The sequence below is a fragment of the Tenrec ecaudatus genome, chromosome 12 (assembly GCF_050624435.1).
Source record: "Tenrec ecaudatus isolate mTenEca1 chromosome 12, mTenEca1.hap1, whole genome shotgun sequence".
In the NCBI taxonomy this organism is placed as follows: Eukaryota; Metazoa; Chordata; class Mammalia; order Afrosoricida; family Tenrecidae; genus Tenrec; species Tenrec ecaudatus.
Window position 1 is genome coordinate 15,025,832 of NC_134541.1, and position 16,983 is coordinate 15,042,814.

At 38.7% G+C, this 16,983-nt stretch overlaps 2 protein-coding genes across 8 annotated transcripts in view; both read right to left on the reverse strand.

The window, feature by feature from the left end:
* Positions 1-16,983, reverse strand: part of NCOA3 (nuclear receptor coactivator 3) — a 150,356-nt gene that overhangs the window by 98,151 nt on the left and 35,222 nt on the right. The window lies entirely within an intron of this gene.
* On the reverse strand, positions 2,165-2,804 carry LOC142422353 (small ribosomal subunit protein eS7-like). Its single transcript, XM_075527748.1, has one exon. The coding sequence runs from the start codon at positions 2,792-2,794 to the stop codon at positions 2,210-2,212; it is 585 nt and encodes a 194-aa protein (XP_075383863.1). The 5' UTR covers positions 2,795-2,804; the 3' UTR covers positions 2,165-2,209.

Here is a 16,983-nt window from a genome sequence, read left to right on the forward strand (position 1 = left end):
CCTAACATTTCTGGTCCTGCCTTGTTTAGCGCTTCCCTAATAAACTCGCCATAATTGTTAGTAATCATGAGTTGCTGTATAGACTATAAGTTGTGTGTGGCCGTGGCAATGGTTTATCAAACCTAGCAGAGAAGTAGAGCGCTGTGGAGAGAATGGTTGATGTTACATTAAAGGAGATTGGAGGGTGGAAGCATGCTTGACCTTTGCCTCACAGGAACCAACCTTGGGCAAAGAGTTGGATTCTCCTACCTTGTGAAATCAGAGATCTGTCTGATAGGGTCACCACATCAATTCATCAGTAATTAAAGAGAATTCCCTTGTTCTAAAATTCAGAAATGAGTACATTTGTGGAATCAAATCTTATATATCAGCATTATTTTTAACAAACATAAAATAGAAGTAACCTTTAAAATACTATGAAAAATTCTTCACAATTAGATGTAAAAGCAGGCTATGGAAATATATTTTAAAAAAAAAACACCCATGGGAGAGCATGAGAAGAAAAACTTAGAAAATACACTAGAGTGTTAATCCCTGAGATTATTTAAACTTTGTCACAATTCAAAATTGTAATAGCTTGTTTTGCTTTAATAAATCACAAGTCATGAAAAGGATGTGAAGGTGTAGTAATTTAATGTTACATAAAAATACTTATTTTACATTTTAAATACACTATTTCTAACTCCATATCTGAAGACAGGTTTCATGAATTAGCTAGTCAATTGGGAGCCTTGGTGACATGTAGATTAAGCGCACACCGATTAGCCTGAAAGTTGTTGGCCGCTCCACAAGAGAAAGAAGTTTCTGTACAGATTCACCATCTAGGAAACCCTAGAGGCAGTTCTCATCTACCCCACAGGTTGCTCAACAGCAGTGCTTTAGGTGCTTTTTTCTTTGTTTGCTTCCTGGACCTCAATTACCAACTCAAAGCAAAACAAAAAACTAAGACCAGTCGCAGACTAAGAGAAAAAATATTTTCACAATATACATCTGATAAAACACTTGTGTCTAAAATAAACAAAGAACTTTTGAATACGTCTCATTATGAAGAAAAAATACTAATCAACAGCAAGAAGATAGTTCAATTTTAAAAACTCATTCTGCCCAATAAAATGATTTAAATAAATACTGTGTGTATATTTTTTTAAGATGCTCATTCTGTATCACTAAGATAACAATGAGACACTATTCAAATGGCTGAAATGTAATAAAGAACTGACATTTCAAAATGCTGGCGAGGATATAAAGCAAAAGGATTCATTCATTGCTGGTGGAAATAATACAGAAAATGGTACGACCACTTTGGAAGACAGTTTGGCAATTTTTTGTAAAATTAAGCATAGCATTGCCATATGATCTGGCATGCTCACCTTCCCGACACGATCGCTGAAGACAAAGCAGGTGCACAAGCAAACGTGGTGAAGAAAGCTGATGGTGCCTGATTATCAAAAGACATAGCATCTGGGTCTTAAAAGCTTCAAGGTCAACAAGTGGCCATCTAGCTCAGAAGCAACAAAGCCCACATGGAAGAAGCACACCAGCCTATGCGATCACAAGGTGACAAAGAGATCAGGGATCAGGTATCATCAGAACAAAAAATCGTATCATTGTGAATGAGGGGGAGTCCAGAGTGGAGACCATAAGATCTGGTAATCATAGCTATTTACCCAACTGAGTTGAAAATATAAGTCCACTAAAACCTGCACACAAATAATGTCACTTGGTTCATAATCACCAAAAACTAGAAGTGACTGGGATGTATTTGAATGACTAAATAATCTATGGTACATCTATATTCTTCAGAAACACGAATAAATGAGCTATCAGAGTCACAAAACATATGGAAGAGATTTAGATGCATACTGCCAAGTCAGTCTGTAAAGGCTACCTATTCTATGATTCCAACTATTATGATCTTCTGGAAAAGGCAAAACAAAAATAGTGACCATGAAAAGGTCAGTAGCTGTTAGTGTTGGGGAGAACAGGTAACATAGGTGAAGCAAGGGGTGGGGAGGTTAAAACTGTGAAACTATTCTGAGTACGACAGTAAATGAATACAGGACACTTAGCATTTATCAAAATCTATCAAACTGTATAATATAGAGTCACCTTAAATATAAACTACTGACCAGCTAATGATTCATCAGTTTTTTTTGTTTGTTTGTTTGTTTTGTTTTATATTGGGAATATTTTATTCTGTCATCTTTGTTTACAATTGAAACTCTGGGAATTCAAAATTAACATCCTTGCCCGTAAGCTTCTTATAAACTCCAGAAAAGGTTTCAACCTTGTGTTCTACATTGTTCTGCTGCGCTTTGTCCAAATGAACCTTTATAAGCCTGCTGCCATCCAGCTTTACCCGGATTCTCTTGCCCACAATTTCACTTGGGAAGAGCAAGTCTTCAAGGATGGCATCGTGCACAGCTGTCAGAGTGCGGCTCCTGGGACGCTTTTGCTTATTCTTTGTACAGCTTTTCCGAGTTGGTTTAGGCAGAATTCTCCTCTGAGCAATAAAGACAACGTGCTTTCCACTGAATTTTTTCTCCAGTTCCCGTACTAGCCGGACTTGGATTTTCTGGAAAGATTTCAGTTGAAGAACAGGAACAAAGATTATAATAGCTTTCCGACCACCACCAACTTCGATTTCCTTGGCTGCCGTTACATTCAGCTCCCGTAACTGAGCCTTGAGGTCCGAGTTCATCTCCAGCTCAAGAAGAGCCTGAGAAATGCCGGACTCGAATTCATCCGGCTTTTCGCCATTAGGCTTCACAATCTTCGCGCTTGAGCTGAACATGGCTGTTCTTGCCGAGCACCGGCCTAGGAAGAGCTGATTCATCAGTTTTAACAGTGTACCACACTAACACAAAAGGTTAAAAATGGAGGGGTATGGACTGCATAGGAAATCAATTTTTCTATAAATGTATAACTGTTCTAAGTATTAAGATTCACTATTTTAAGTCTTACATCTAAAATATACCAACTTATTTTTTCAAAGGAAAACAACTTGATTAAAGTAGTATGTAACAATTAATAAAGTTTTGTAATACATTTCATAAAATTTTCAAAATGCGTCTATAGAATTCTTACACCTTCTTTATCTACCACCACCAATGCCCCCAACAGTAGTATTAAAAAAAGGCCTATCCACAGACAAAATACAATCTTCTGGGTCATTCGTCAGACCCAAAACCAGAACCACCCTGGTTCTTAATGATAAATATAAATTTTCCTTTGTAAAAGCTCAATTCCATATGGACAATTTCTTTTAAAATTTACATAATTGTGCCTAAGCTGTACAATATAATCTTATAACAGTATGTGTACATGCACATACACACAGGGACTTCAAACAATTCGCAGAAAAAATGGAAAATTAAATAATGGAATTTTCCAAAAACTTGAGCCCTCCTGGTATATGTATGTTTGTATATAGACACATACATAGATATAATACCAATTCAAATGCCTACTATGCACCAGATTGAATATATTGCATGTATAGTTTTGCTTCGCCAATAGAAATCTCTCCCAATAAACTTGTTTTAGGGTTTATGTCATGTGCGGGCACACGCGTGCACACACACAAAAACAGACTTTCTGCCCTTGATTTGTAGCTCTGCCAAGATGGTTTGCTAACCCATGATCTTGCAACAAGATTGGACCATTTTATATGCAAATTAGGTACATAAAACCCTTGCAGGGATTACACAGTTAACTATACAAGTAAGGTGTATAAAATCCTTGTGGAGAGATTAACTGAATATTAGACTAATTTTGTGGCTGTAGAAGGAGGTTCTAAGAACCATGCCCTAGAGCAGCGGTTCTCAGCCTTCCTAATGCAACCCTTTCATACAGTTCCTCATGTTGTGGTGACCCCCCACCCCCACCCCCCGCCCACCAACCATAGAATTATTCTCACTGCTACTTCATAACTGTCATTTTGCTACTGTTATGAATCGGGTGACCCCTGTGAAAGAGTCGCTGAACCCCCAAAGAGGTCATGACCCACAGGTTGAGAATCACTGCCCTAGAGGTTGAAGGGAACCTCACCACTATGAAGAAGAACCTGGGTTGGAAGACACCCTTTGGACCTCTGTGTTGAAATCCTCCCAGACCCCGGAGGGACAGAGCTGTATCACTAGGACAGTGAGGCACACAGCAGCCCGAGCAGCAAGATCACAGACAGCTGAAGTAGGCTTAGGATCAGTACAGAGACACACCACCCACCTGCAGGCCCAGTGCGAAGGGGAAGCTGTCATGATTGTCAAAGTGTATCCTATCTCCTGTTACCTCCAAGTTGATCCTGATCCTCAGCTGTAGCCCATGGCTTCCCTTAGAAACCATACAATAAACACGGGTCTGTGTGGGCACTGTAATCACTTCTTACACCAGCAGCGAAACAGAGGGTATTGTGGGGAAGATAACTAGTGTCATATATGGTGACAGGTTGGGAGAGTGGAAAGTTATGCCTCATCTCTCACCTCATAGGAATCCACTTTGGGCTGATGCTTATCTTTTATCCTCATCCCTCCCCTTAAAGTCAAACAAGCTACTAGCTTACAACCTGCTAAATAATGAGAAAATACAAAGTTCAGATTTGTCTGAATCACATTCAAGAATCACATATTTGCTCATTATTCACACAGAAATCACAACGCTATCTTAAAACCAAACCAGGTGCCATCCAGTCAATTCTGACTCATGGAAGCCTCACGTAGGTCAGAGTAGAGCTGCGCTGTACATGGTTTTCAAAGGCTGATTTTTTTCATAATTCAATCACCAGTGCTTTCTTCCAAGGTACCTCTGGGAAGACAAACCTCGAATTTCCAATAAGCATGTGAGCAGTAAGAGCGAGTTCCTCAGAAAGTAATTTCAGACGGCAAGTTTTGCTCCTTTTATCACTCCAATTATTTTCATCCACCATTTGGAATCAGAAAAACAAATTGTTCAAATTATTTCTTTTTTCGTTCAATTATATCTTTCTTTTTTATTTTCTTTTATTGGAGGCGCTTACAACTCTTAACAATCCGTATCTGTACATACTTGTACATTTGTTGCCATCATCATTTTCTAAGCATTACTTTCTGTTGAGCCCTTGTTATCAGCCGTTTTTTCCCTCCCTCCCTGTTCAAATTATTTTTAACCAGGCCCTTCTGTGAAGAAAAGGAAAAGATGGAGCATTTATTACATCCAAAGGCATACAGCACACACTGCATTGTCCTTGGCTAAGAAAACTAAAATTGGGGAGGAAAAGAAACAATAGGAAAATATCTTTTTAAAACAACTAAACTAAAATTGAAACAGATTAAAGTAACTTACTCAAAGTCTCATAAGTGATAGAGAACATGGATTAATCAACTCAGAATAGTCTGAATTCTAAATTCAAGCTCTTATTACTATCCTCCCTCCAAACTCATCACTGTGATTGTATAAATTTTCATTCTAAAATTACCTAACAGCAACCATTTTGCAATCTAGGGGAGGGAGGACACAGGCAGAAAACATATGCCCAACAACTACCTGAAACTAAACTTTTCCCATAAGTAATCAGGCAGGGGTACTAGAAGGTTAGTCCCACCCCCATTTTTCATAAGGAACCTCAAGTTCATAACATCACTTGCTGGTGAAAAGATCCGGCCAAAAGCAGAACACCTCCACTCATCCCAACCTTTTCTGCTCTATGTTCGCTGCACGTTCCTTTATCATAACTCCATTTGTTACAGAGTAGTGACTGTCCAAATGTGGTCCTTGGACCAGGAACATCCACATTACCAGGAAACTTAGGAATGCAAGATCTTTAACTTCCTCCCAGAATCAAACTCTGGAGGTAAGGCCCACCTGCCTGTGATTTAACTAGGTGATTCAGATACACTCTAACATGTGAGACACCACCACCCCTCCTTTGCTGTAAAGGAAGCCAAGCTTTCATGGGGCTCCCAAACACAGGGATTAATCATATTCCTAAAGTGAGGGAACCAGTTGTGTTAACCCTCCTCGTTCCTGCTCACTGGCTAGTCTAAAACAAGGTGCTCCTCAAGCTTGAGAGCATCATCACCTGCAGGACTTGTTAAACAAATCCTGGGTCCCAAAGGTTCTGGTTTGGGAGACAGTATGTGAGACCCATGAATTTGGATTTTTAACATCTCCCAGCTACTACAGAGGCTACTGGAAAGCAGTTTCAGGTTTGGAGAGGAGTGTGCTGGAGTAAACCCTCTTATAAGACCTCATGTAGCAACCCCACCACCCCCGCCCTAGCCCCCTTCCCACTCCTTTCTGATCCTTCCAGCTTGCTCACTGCAAGTCTCAGTTCCTTGATTCTTTGAAAAGTTATTACAAGGGTTTTAAGAGGAGGAGGAATAGAAGGGGGAAACTCTGGGGGAAAGTGGGATACGTGATACTATATTGAGGGACTTCAAAGGACCTGAAACAATGTGTATGAAACGTTGACTGAAATCCTGTAAACCCAGTAAACTTTCTACCTAATGCACATGTTAAGTTCTACATTTCCTTCTTCCTACCTAGTTTATTCTTCTAGATGGTATTATAAGTAGAACTTTTAAATTTTTCTTTTGCGGAATGCTCATTGCAGTTTCGTAAAATAAAAATTTTTAAATCAACTGATTTGTGTGCTGTCCCTATAGTCAACTTTGCTGAATGGCACTGATAATTCTAGAAATTTCCCTGTGGCCTCTGTGGCATTTTTCAAATATAGCATCACATCAGCTGGAAGTTGGGATAATTTTGTTTCTTTCTTCCCAATCTGAACACCTGTATTTCTTTTCTTGACTTCCAGTACCACGCTGCCTCACAGTGATGACAGCAAACCCTTCCTTGTCTTCCTGGTCTTAAGAGGGAAACTCTTACTCTGTCTACTGCGTATAAAACTGCCTGTCGGCTTTTCATAAATGTCTTTATCATGAAAGGGTGTAGGCTCTTACAAATGCCTTTTCTGCGTCAAGTTATGATCACGTGGTTCTTTGTTCTATGAATGTAGTGTATTACACTGCCTCTCTAATGCCAAACCACCGGAATAAGCACCACTTGACCGATGTGTACAGTTCTTCTAAGGTGCTGTTGGATTCATTTTCCTAGTTCTGTGGAGGATTTTTATATCTAAATTCACCGAGGATAATGGTCTGTTGTTTGATATCAGGATACGCCTGGCTTCATAGTGTCAGTTAGGAAATTCTCATTCCCCTTTGATTTTTGAAAGGGTTTGAGAGGGTTAGAGTCAATTCCTTAAGTGTCTAATTCCTCAGTAATACAATCTGGTCTGGGATGTTTTGCTGTAAGGTTCTCAGACTTATGTGAAGACTTCATCTCCACCTTTCCATAATGGCAATATCCAGAAGTTTGAATATATGGATAATTTTTCAAGAAAAGGAGTATGTTACTTATAAACTCTGATGCATCACCAAAATTATCAACATATTTTATTCACTTATTCACTCAACAAATGTTTAGTAAAGACTTTCTACAACCAAACCAGGCAGCCAAAGATACAAAAATGCTCTTAAATGCTCATGTATCCTCACATTCATCATGCCATGCCATTAGTTTGAACTAACTCTCAAATCCCTCCATTACCTTCTATTCCCATTACTATTATATCTCACAAGTTCTTATAGTATCTTCCCTTGTACTGTGCCAAAATGTAACCACTTAGTCCTCAGCTAGAATCAGGGAACTCTTTCCATGTCCCTACTTACACTCTGTTCATCTATGAAGTCTAAGGCCCATTCGGTGTAGCTCATGGTCTAGTCATTATATCACTTATCATTTCTTAGAGAACACCAGAACTTCTCCAAGCCTTTTTACACAAATTGGAGTATTCTGCTCCAATGCTTTTCTAACACATCCCCACCTCCTTATGTCTTTATAATATACTCCACTTCCTGAAATCATACCCAGATTCTTTAGGACGTTTTTCTTTCACAGCTACCTCTCACATCGCAAATTAAGTTACATATTACTATGCGCTTCATATTCATAAGTCTGTGTACCCTTATTGGACTTATCCAGGTTGGGTAAATGTTAAGACTGCAAAGTCAGTTGTTCCAACACACCAGCCACTCAGGAGAATGATGCCATCTGCTCCCATAAAGATACAGCGTCTCAGACACTATATAAGGTCCCTTTGCATCAGAATCAACTTAATGGCAGTGGGTATACATATTCTGAATTTGTATGTACACCTGTAAAGATGGACCCCTCAGTATGAGCAGTATTAGAGACAATGATTTCGGATAGAAGGAATACAAGCAGAGATACAGAGGCTTAAATCCCAATGCTGCGTGAGATCTTGTGCAAGTTACTTCACCTCTCTGATCCTCAAATTCCTCAACTGTGAATGGAGATGAAAATAATATCTGACAGGAATGTTGGAATTAGAAAAAGATAATTAAGCCCCTGGCACAAGTTCTGTGATAAGATTATCAAATCAAAAATTGGGCACAAAAATTTAAGTGTCATTGTTAATAAGACTGTAGAACTACTACAGTTTTCTGGAAAGCAATTCTGAAACACTTATCAACACATGAAAGCAGTCTGTCCCTCCAGAATGGAAATGTGACTTGGTGGTATCTGTTCTTTAAAAACAGTTACATGCCAGAGTAAAGCTCAAACTCATGGCCACGGAAGCGATGCCAGATCACAGATGACCCTAGAGGACAGGGTAGAACTGCCCCTGTGAGTTTCCAAGACTAACTCTTCACAGGAGTAGAAAGCCTCATCTTTCTGTGAACAGAAAAAGGATATTCTTTGTGTCATTGTTTTATCAGCCAATCAAAGGCTGGCTTACTATTGATACCATCCTGCTGTGTCAACAGCTGTCAAGTCAGCCCCAAACCTTTGACACAGAACGAATTAGTGCCCAGACCTACATCACCCCACGATCAGTTCAGTTGCAGGCTTGCATGCTGTGATCCACAAAACTTTTTCATTGGCCATTTTTCAGAAGTAGATCAACCAGGCCTTTCTTCCTAGTCTGTCTTAGTCTGAAAACTCCATTGAAACCTATTCAGCTTTCCAGCAACATACAAGCCTCCACTGACAAAGACAGATATGGTTACAATGAGGTACATAGTAATCAAATCCTGGTCTCTCACTGAGTCACCAATCAATGCCCATGCTGGGAAGTCTTTTTAAAAAACATTGCTGTCCAGTCAATTCTAGCTCACAGTGACCCTGTAACAGATTCATATTTGCCTTTATTTTTCAAATGACAAGAGAGCTCTATTTACGAACAAAAAGATCACAATTGCAGCAGTAAGCAAAATTATAACTCAACCACTTGAAATCATGTGTTTCTATATGTGGATATGATTATGGGAAAATATACCACTAAACTATAAATAACTGCCACATTTCACTCACATATTCTATAAACATTTTTAAATGTCCTGTTAGGTTTATCTTAATTTAAAAATAACAAACACAAACATGTACAATTTCTTGAAACTAATGCGTTTCTGAAACATGAAACAGAACATGTTTAAGAAAAATACATACACAAGGGGCCTTCTAAAAGTTCATGGAGGGTGCATACAATGGGGGATAGACTGCGAAGATTTAAAAAATTGTTTGTGCACCAAAATAAACTCATGCTAACTTGTTCACATGTGTTATTATGAACCTGTTCACACATTTATTACAAGTTTGAGGCACTAAAAAAAAATTTGACACCAGTTTAAATGAAGAGAACCAACAGAAACAGAGGAAACAATAGCCAATATCACAGACAATTCTGAATGAAAACTTAAAGTTAAGTAAACTTTCCTCTCAATGGGTGCCAAAGCTGTTGCATCCAGACCAGCAGCAGACAAAAGTAGACCTTTCTGTGCTGATTTTAAATAAGTGGAATCAAGATCCTGAAACTTTTCTTGGAAGAACTATAGGAGAGAGATAAAACATGGTTTTACCAGTCTGATCATGAAGGCAAAGCATAATCAAAGCAATGGCTGGCAAGAGGTGGAAGTGGCCTTTCCAAGGAAAAGGCAGACCAAGGGATAAAGCACAAACACACGGCAGCGGTTATGTGGGAATGCCCAAGGCATTTTGCTTGCTGACTTTCTGGAGGGCCAAACAGTAACATCTACTTATTATGAGAGTATTTTAAGAAAGAAGGCCAATGCTTTAGCAAAAAAAAAAAAAAGCCTGGGAAAAAAACTTCACCAGAAAGTAGTCTCCAACACAATGTTCCTGCTCATTCCCCTTATTAAACAAGAGCAATCTTATAAGAGTTTCAAAGGGCATCCACCTTACGTGCCTGATTTGGCTCCTTCTGACTTCTTTTTGTTTCCTAATCTTAAATCCTTTTTTTCTCAAAGCATCTGTTTTGGGGTCAGATGTGTAATGAAGACTGTGGTGACATGGCTCAGTTCCCAGGCCTTCAGTTGATGAAGGATAAACTAAATAGCTGGTATCACCACTTATTAAAAATGTGTCTTGATCTTGGTGGAACTTAAACTGAGAAATAAGTACTATAGTTTTATTTTTACCTTTTAATTTCATTTTTCCATGAGTTTTCTGAAGTCGCCCAGTATACACATTTGCAGGTGAGAAGCCATCTAAGGCCTCTCCTGGGATAAAGAAAAGAAGAAATGATTAAACTGAAAGGCACATGAAAATGGGGCACACAAATGTCAGTCTCAGACTACGAGACCAGAAGAATTAGATGGTGCCAGTTACCATTACCATCTGCTCTGGAAGGTATAACATTAGAAAGTGCTGTATAGAGTGGGAGAAAAATGTACAAATAACTCAAAATTTTAAGAGGCCAAACTTACTGGTCAAATACAGACTGGAACTCCTGAACTATGGTCCTTAGTCACCCTTCAGGTCTGGGACTGAACTTGCCACCCCACACCTGCCAATTTTTCATTAAAGCAGGCAGGTCTATAAGGGAACAATAATACTCGTAAGGTTTTACCTTAGAATAATCAACCATTTGAGAGCATTTACACTCCAAGAACAAAGTTCAGAAGGGTCAGAAAATGAGGAATAGAAACAGGTAACACAGGGAAGAAGTGGGTAAGTGATGTAACACTAAAGAGATTGCAATGAATGAGATTATAAACAAAATGTATAAGAACTTTTGATTGTGAAACTGATGATCTGCTCTCTACACCTTCATTCATCCACAACAAAAAACTTGTAAAAAGAAGAAAAAAAGCTCTGACGATCTTTTTAAAATCAGCCATTGAAAATCCAATGGTGCAGATTTCTACTCTGACACACCAGAATGCCAGGAGTCAGAACCAAGAAATGGCTAAAGAAACAGAAAATCTATGTTCAAAATCAGATAAATAAATTGGAAGGTTTGGTATTGGGTTAATATCAACAGCAATTCTCCCTCATTGCTTCACTATGGAGAGTAATTTTGACACTAAAATCATGGAAGGTCAAAACAGAAATGGACTATCATGTTTTGCAAATGAGGAAAACAACGCAGTGCAAATGACCTGACCAAGTACACACAGTGAAAGCCCAAGAGGGAACTGGGGCAGTTCTCTGGACTCCCGTCTGACATTGTTTTCTAGATCATGGTGTTTTGCATCATGCCTTCCAGTTTTAAATCTATCCCTCTTTCCAAATACACCAGCAAAAATAGCATCAAATAGCATACTTGCCTTCATAAATATGCATAAATGAAACAAATATTAGCTGCTATATACTACCTGACATATTTGCGATACTATGTATAGTCCTCTGCCTTCATTGAAATTTCAAGCATGTAAATATCTTGATCAGACATTGCAAAGGTGTCTGCTCTGCAGAGACAGAGATGAAAATGTTTCATCATTACCAATTCGTCCAATTCCCCTGGAGATAGAGCAACTACTAAGATTCTCATTAGCTCAATGACCAAATTTGTTAGCCATATACTTTGTGCTGGGTGTGTGTGTGTGTGTGTGTGTGTGTGTGTGTGTGTGTGTGTGTGTGTTTCGGTGGCACTTTCCTTTTTACAGTAATGCTTCTCATCTCCGATTTCAAAGTCACCTTCCTGCCTAATGGAAGCACATAACTGATTTTTTTCTCTCTCTGCAACAAAACCCAAAAGAAAATAAGACTAACAAAGGGGCATTTCTTCTCACATTTTCCTAAACTGAAAACAGGTTTGAGAACAATATGTGAAAATCTTTGACAAAGAGCTTAAATGGCCTAACATCTACGTCTAACTAAAATATAAAAATCCTCAAAGTAAGGTGGAGGAAATTAACAGCAGCATAAGACAAAGATATAGTGCATGAAAGAGAGACCCGGTGGATAACAGATCCGAGAATTAAGAGTTTGGGAAAGCAAATTACTGTCCAGTTTTAACATACATCAAGGCTGAGGCAAGTGATAGCTTTAAACTACATTTAATCCTCCCACCCACCCACCCCCCCAAAAAAAACATAATTAAAGGAATGTTAAGAAACCTTTTCCCATTTGTCACTGACATTGTTTGGAATTTTTGACATACAGTGATAATAAAACCAGACCAACAAAAAATAAATAAAAAAAGAAAGAAACCTTTTCCCTTGTCTCATTAACATATAAGATATGTGTATACACACATGTATTGAAGCATGCATTTATGCACTCTCAAATTCAATGAAATAAAGTTGCTGGGTTTTAAAAGTCATATATAGAATCAAATCAAATAATTACAATATATGACTGGCTAATTAAAGAGCCTTCTAAACACACGGTTAAAATTCAAAGAAAATATAGTTTTTCAAGGCTGTTAACAAAAAAATACTGGTTATAAGTAAAAATTGCCAGATTTAATGGAGTACTGCAGTATAATAATGAACTTCATTTTATCCACTGAGTGTTGATATTTTTCTTTAACAAAATCTAAGTATTCAGGGCTATGAGTGATGAGTAACCTTGAGGCAGCACTTGGAAGGCAGTCACCATGGCAACACTACCACAAAAGTGCCTCATCCTCAGCAAAAAGACCAACCTGGTGCATCAGGATTTTTAAACCTAGGAAAATAGAACATCCTTCAAGAAAAAAAATAAACCCTAAAATTTCGTTTTAAGAAATGTTTACACTTAGCCTCTCAATTTAAGCTCCTCTATTTCTTTTTTTTTGACAGAGGACGGCCTCTACATTATGGTTAACTTAATGGTAAACATGAAAACATGCAAATTTCCTTCTTTTCTTTTTCCCCCTTTACTTGTTTCCTGTTCAAGCAAAATAAATTACTAGGATATGACCAAATCACACACACACACACACACACACACACACACACACACACAATCTCTTTTGCAGCATTCACAACTGTTCTACTCTTCTAATCTGTATCAAAAAGAAACATTCATCTGAACAAGAATATTTCTTTTCTAACCACTACTTTGATAAAGAAAACATTGTGGGGCTGGTGATTTCAAATTCCAAATATAAAAAGGCACATCTGAAATTCTGCTCATACACACTAGAGAATCATATGCTTTGCCTGTTCACAAGAACTCAAATCAGACGTCTTTAAAGAATGGTGAGAGGTGAGGTATGGTGGTTTCGTATTTTTATAAAATCATGTGCTTCTGCTTCAGACATAAAGAAGATGTGCTCCTTTTGTTTCCTGGAATATCTACTGTTTGAAAGCCAAGTTGGCTCCCATCATTTTCTCATCAGTGCAGCCGGCAGAGTGCCTAACACATCAGGAAGACACCTAAATGTTTGCTATACCAAAGAACTTCCAACTTGGTTTGCTCATGTACCTCCTAGAAGAATTTTGAAAAAGTATATACCCCACAACACTGGTAAGTGAGCATTTCCATTTCTCTCTAATTGATCGTGAAGTCATAATTCCTAAGATACTAGTAAGCACTAATATTTCCAATCAGTTGTTCTATCACAATATTCAAAAGAACTTAGGTTCTAATCAACTCTCACCAGTCACTAATTTCACAATTGTTTTTGTCTCCTATAATACAAATTTTCATTCCTCTTTCTCCACAGGATTTGATTGTGATAAAACATCATTTTATGCTTAATGGTTTATTGATCATGGCCATCTCTGCAATCAAAAACTATATGAGATAATAACAAAAGTCCAATTGATTATAGGTTCTAAGTATCGGAACTGTGACTACACCATTATCCAAAAATTCAGTACCATTGAACGGATTCAAATTCACAATACCGCTGTGGGGCAGAGTAGAACCGCCCCTTCGTGATTTCCAGGATGGAGATCTTTAAAGGGAGCAGAAAACCTTATCTCCCTCCTGTGGTGTGGCTGCTTCTTTCAAAATGCTGACCTTGAGGCAAGCAGCCAAACACGGCGTAGCCCACTATGCCATCAACTGCTCAAAACCCGAGCACATATGACATGTTAATAAACATAAAATGTAGTTTTTCATTGTGAACACAGAGTGTAACATACCAAGCAAGACCATGTTACCCAGTCACTAGTCATTCACATTTTAAACACTATTTCTAACTGCCCCTAAGTTCCATACACATTTTTTTTTAACTGAAAAATACAACACAGTAAGGAAAGAGCCTGGCTCCTTTTGTTTGGCAGTTTAAGGCACAGTAGTGAAGGGGACATCTGGAGAATAAGATTTCATATGCTTTCTAAAGAATTTATGAGGCCAAAGCTTAAAACTCTTAAAATTTCATTTTTTTCCCTTCTATTTAAATCATTTTATTGGGGGTTTGTAAAGTTCATATCACAATCCACACATACATCCATTGTGTCAAGTACATTTGTACATATGTTGCCCTCAACATTTTCAAAGCATTTTCTTTCTACGTGAAGTATCAGCGACCTTTCACGAGGGTTGCTCGATTCATAACAGTAGCAAAATGAGAGTTATAAAGCAGCAACAAAAATAATTTTATGGTTGGGGGGTCACCACTACATCAGGAACTGTATTAAAGGGTCACGGCATTAGGAAGGTTGAGAACCATTGCTTTATAAACTTTCAGCATTAATTCCTTTTTTTAAATCATTTTATTGGGGGCTTGTACAATTCTTATCACAATCCATACATACATCCATTGTGTCAAGCACATATGTACATTCATTGCCATCATCATTCTCAAAACATTTACCTTCTACTTTAGCCCTTAATATCGGCTGCTCATTTTCCCCCTCCATCCCCACTCCCCCCTACCTCATGAACCCATCATAATTATTATTTTGTCATATGTTACACTGTCCGACGTCTCCTCCCACCCCCTTCTCTGCTGTCCATCCCCCCGGGAGGAGGTTATATGTAGATTCTTGTCATCGGTTCTCCCTTTCTACCCCATATTCCCTCCACCCACCAGGCATCGCCACTCCCACCACTGGTCCTGGAGGAGTCATCTGTCCTGGATTTCCTGTGTTTCCAGTTGCTATCTCTACCAATGTACATCCTCTGGTCTAGCCAGATTTGTCTAGCCAGATTTGTAAGGTAGGATTGGGATCATGATAGTGGGGGAGAGGAAGCATTTAAGAACTAGAGGAAAGTTATATGCTTCATTGTTGCTACCCTGCACCCTGACTGGCTCATCTCCTCCCCAACAACCCTTCAGTAAGGGGGTGTCCAGTTGCCTACCAATAAGTTTGGGGTCTTCACTCTGCACTCACCCACATTTTCACTGATATTATTTTTTGTTCTTTGATGCTTGTTATCTGATCCCTTCGACAGCTCGCTAGAAGCCTGACTACTTCAAAACTTCCTATTCCATCTTTCTCTAAGTAAAAGGGAGGGGGGAAAGCTTACCTTATGAGAATAAATCAAAAAAGTATTGCTTCAAAATTATATAAACCTTTATTAAACAAAAGCATCAGAAAGTAAACCTGTTGTTTCTCCACATATCCTCCCTCCAGGTCTGTACACTTCTAAAGCTGGTGCTTCATCTCTCTAACCCTTCACCAGGAGCCCTGCAGGTGTCGGGGTTACACACTGGGCCGTGATCTGTCTGTATGATCAGCAATTCAAAACCACCAGCAGCTCCTACAGAGAAAGACTGGGCTTTCTACTCCCATAAACAGTTATAGTCTCAGAAATCCATGGAGGGGGTTGCTGAGTCAGCATTGACTAGATGGGCAGTGAGTTTGAAGTTAACCCTTCCCCAGAGAATTGTGCACACTTGTCTGTCAACCGCCAGGAGTCAAAATTCTGTTCATTTTAAATGCTTTTGGGGAATACAAAGAAGTCTAAAGGGGCAAAGTCGGGGATACAGGGTAGGTAAGGTCTTCCGATTAATTTCTCATAGGACAGTCCTTGCTCCCTTCCAAAAATGAGCAGGCATATGGTCCTGGTGGAACAAAATTTCCTCAGCATAACTTTTCTAACCTTTTCCTCGCCGATGCAGTTTTCATTTTCTTAAAACAGCTTCTTATAAGTCCCTGTGATGGCCCTATGTCCTCTGAGAAAATACAACAAGATAACCTCTGTGGCACACTAAAAAGCTGTTGCCATAATCTTCTGAGTTGACCTCTGTCTTGAATTTTCCCTCAGAATGCACTGTTCGACTGGAAGTTTTTTTTAAGACACTCAAAGGAAACTAGGTAAATCTTACTGACAGAACTTGACTGCAGCCATCCACTGATCAAAGATGTGTTTAAACAGTTTTTTTGTAATAAAGTGGTACATATATAAACTAGAACCCTAAAAGCAATACTTTTACTAATCCTCATCTATACATATATAAGCAATTTTGAATCGCATCTTAATAAATGACTACACCTACCTCACTCCTTTCTCCTCCAACTACCATACAAATGCAGTAAATGAAAGTAACCTTTCTTTTGGGAGGGGGCAGGAGCACTAGAACTAAATGCGACTGTACAACTCATCTTAATGGAGAGTTAACCATGGGGGGAGTGGAGGGATGCTCTAAACCTGATGCAGGGGTGATTGTACAATTCTCTTTAATATGCTTGAATGATTGAACTACTGAATTATATGATATGTAATGGGGGGAAGAAAGTAATCTGGTCTTACTAGGCTGGCAGAATATGAACATTTTTAAAAGAATTCCATCTTATA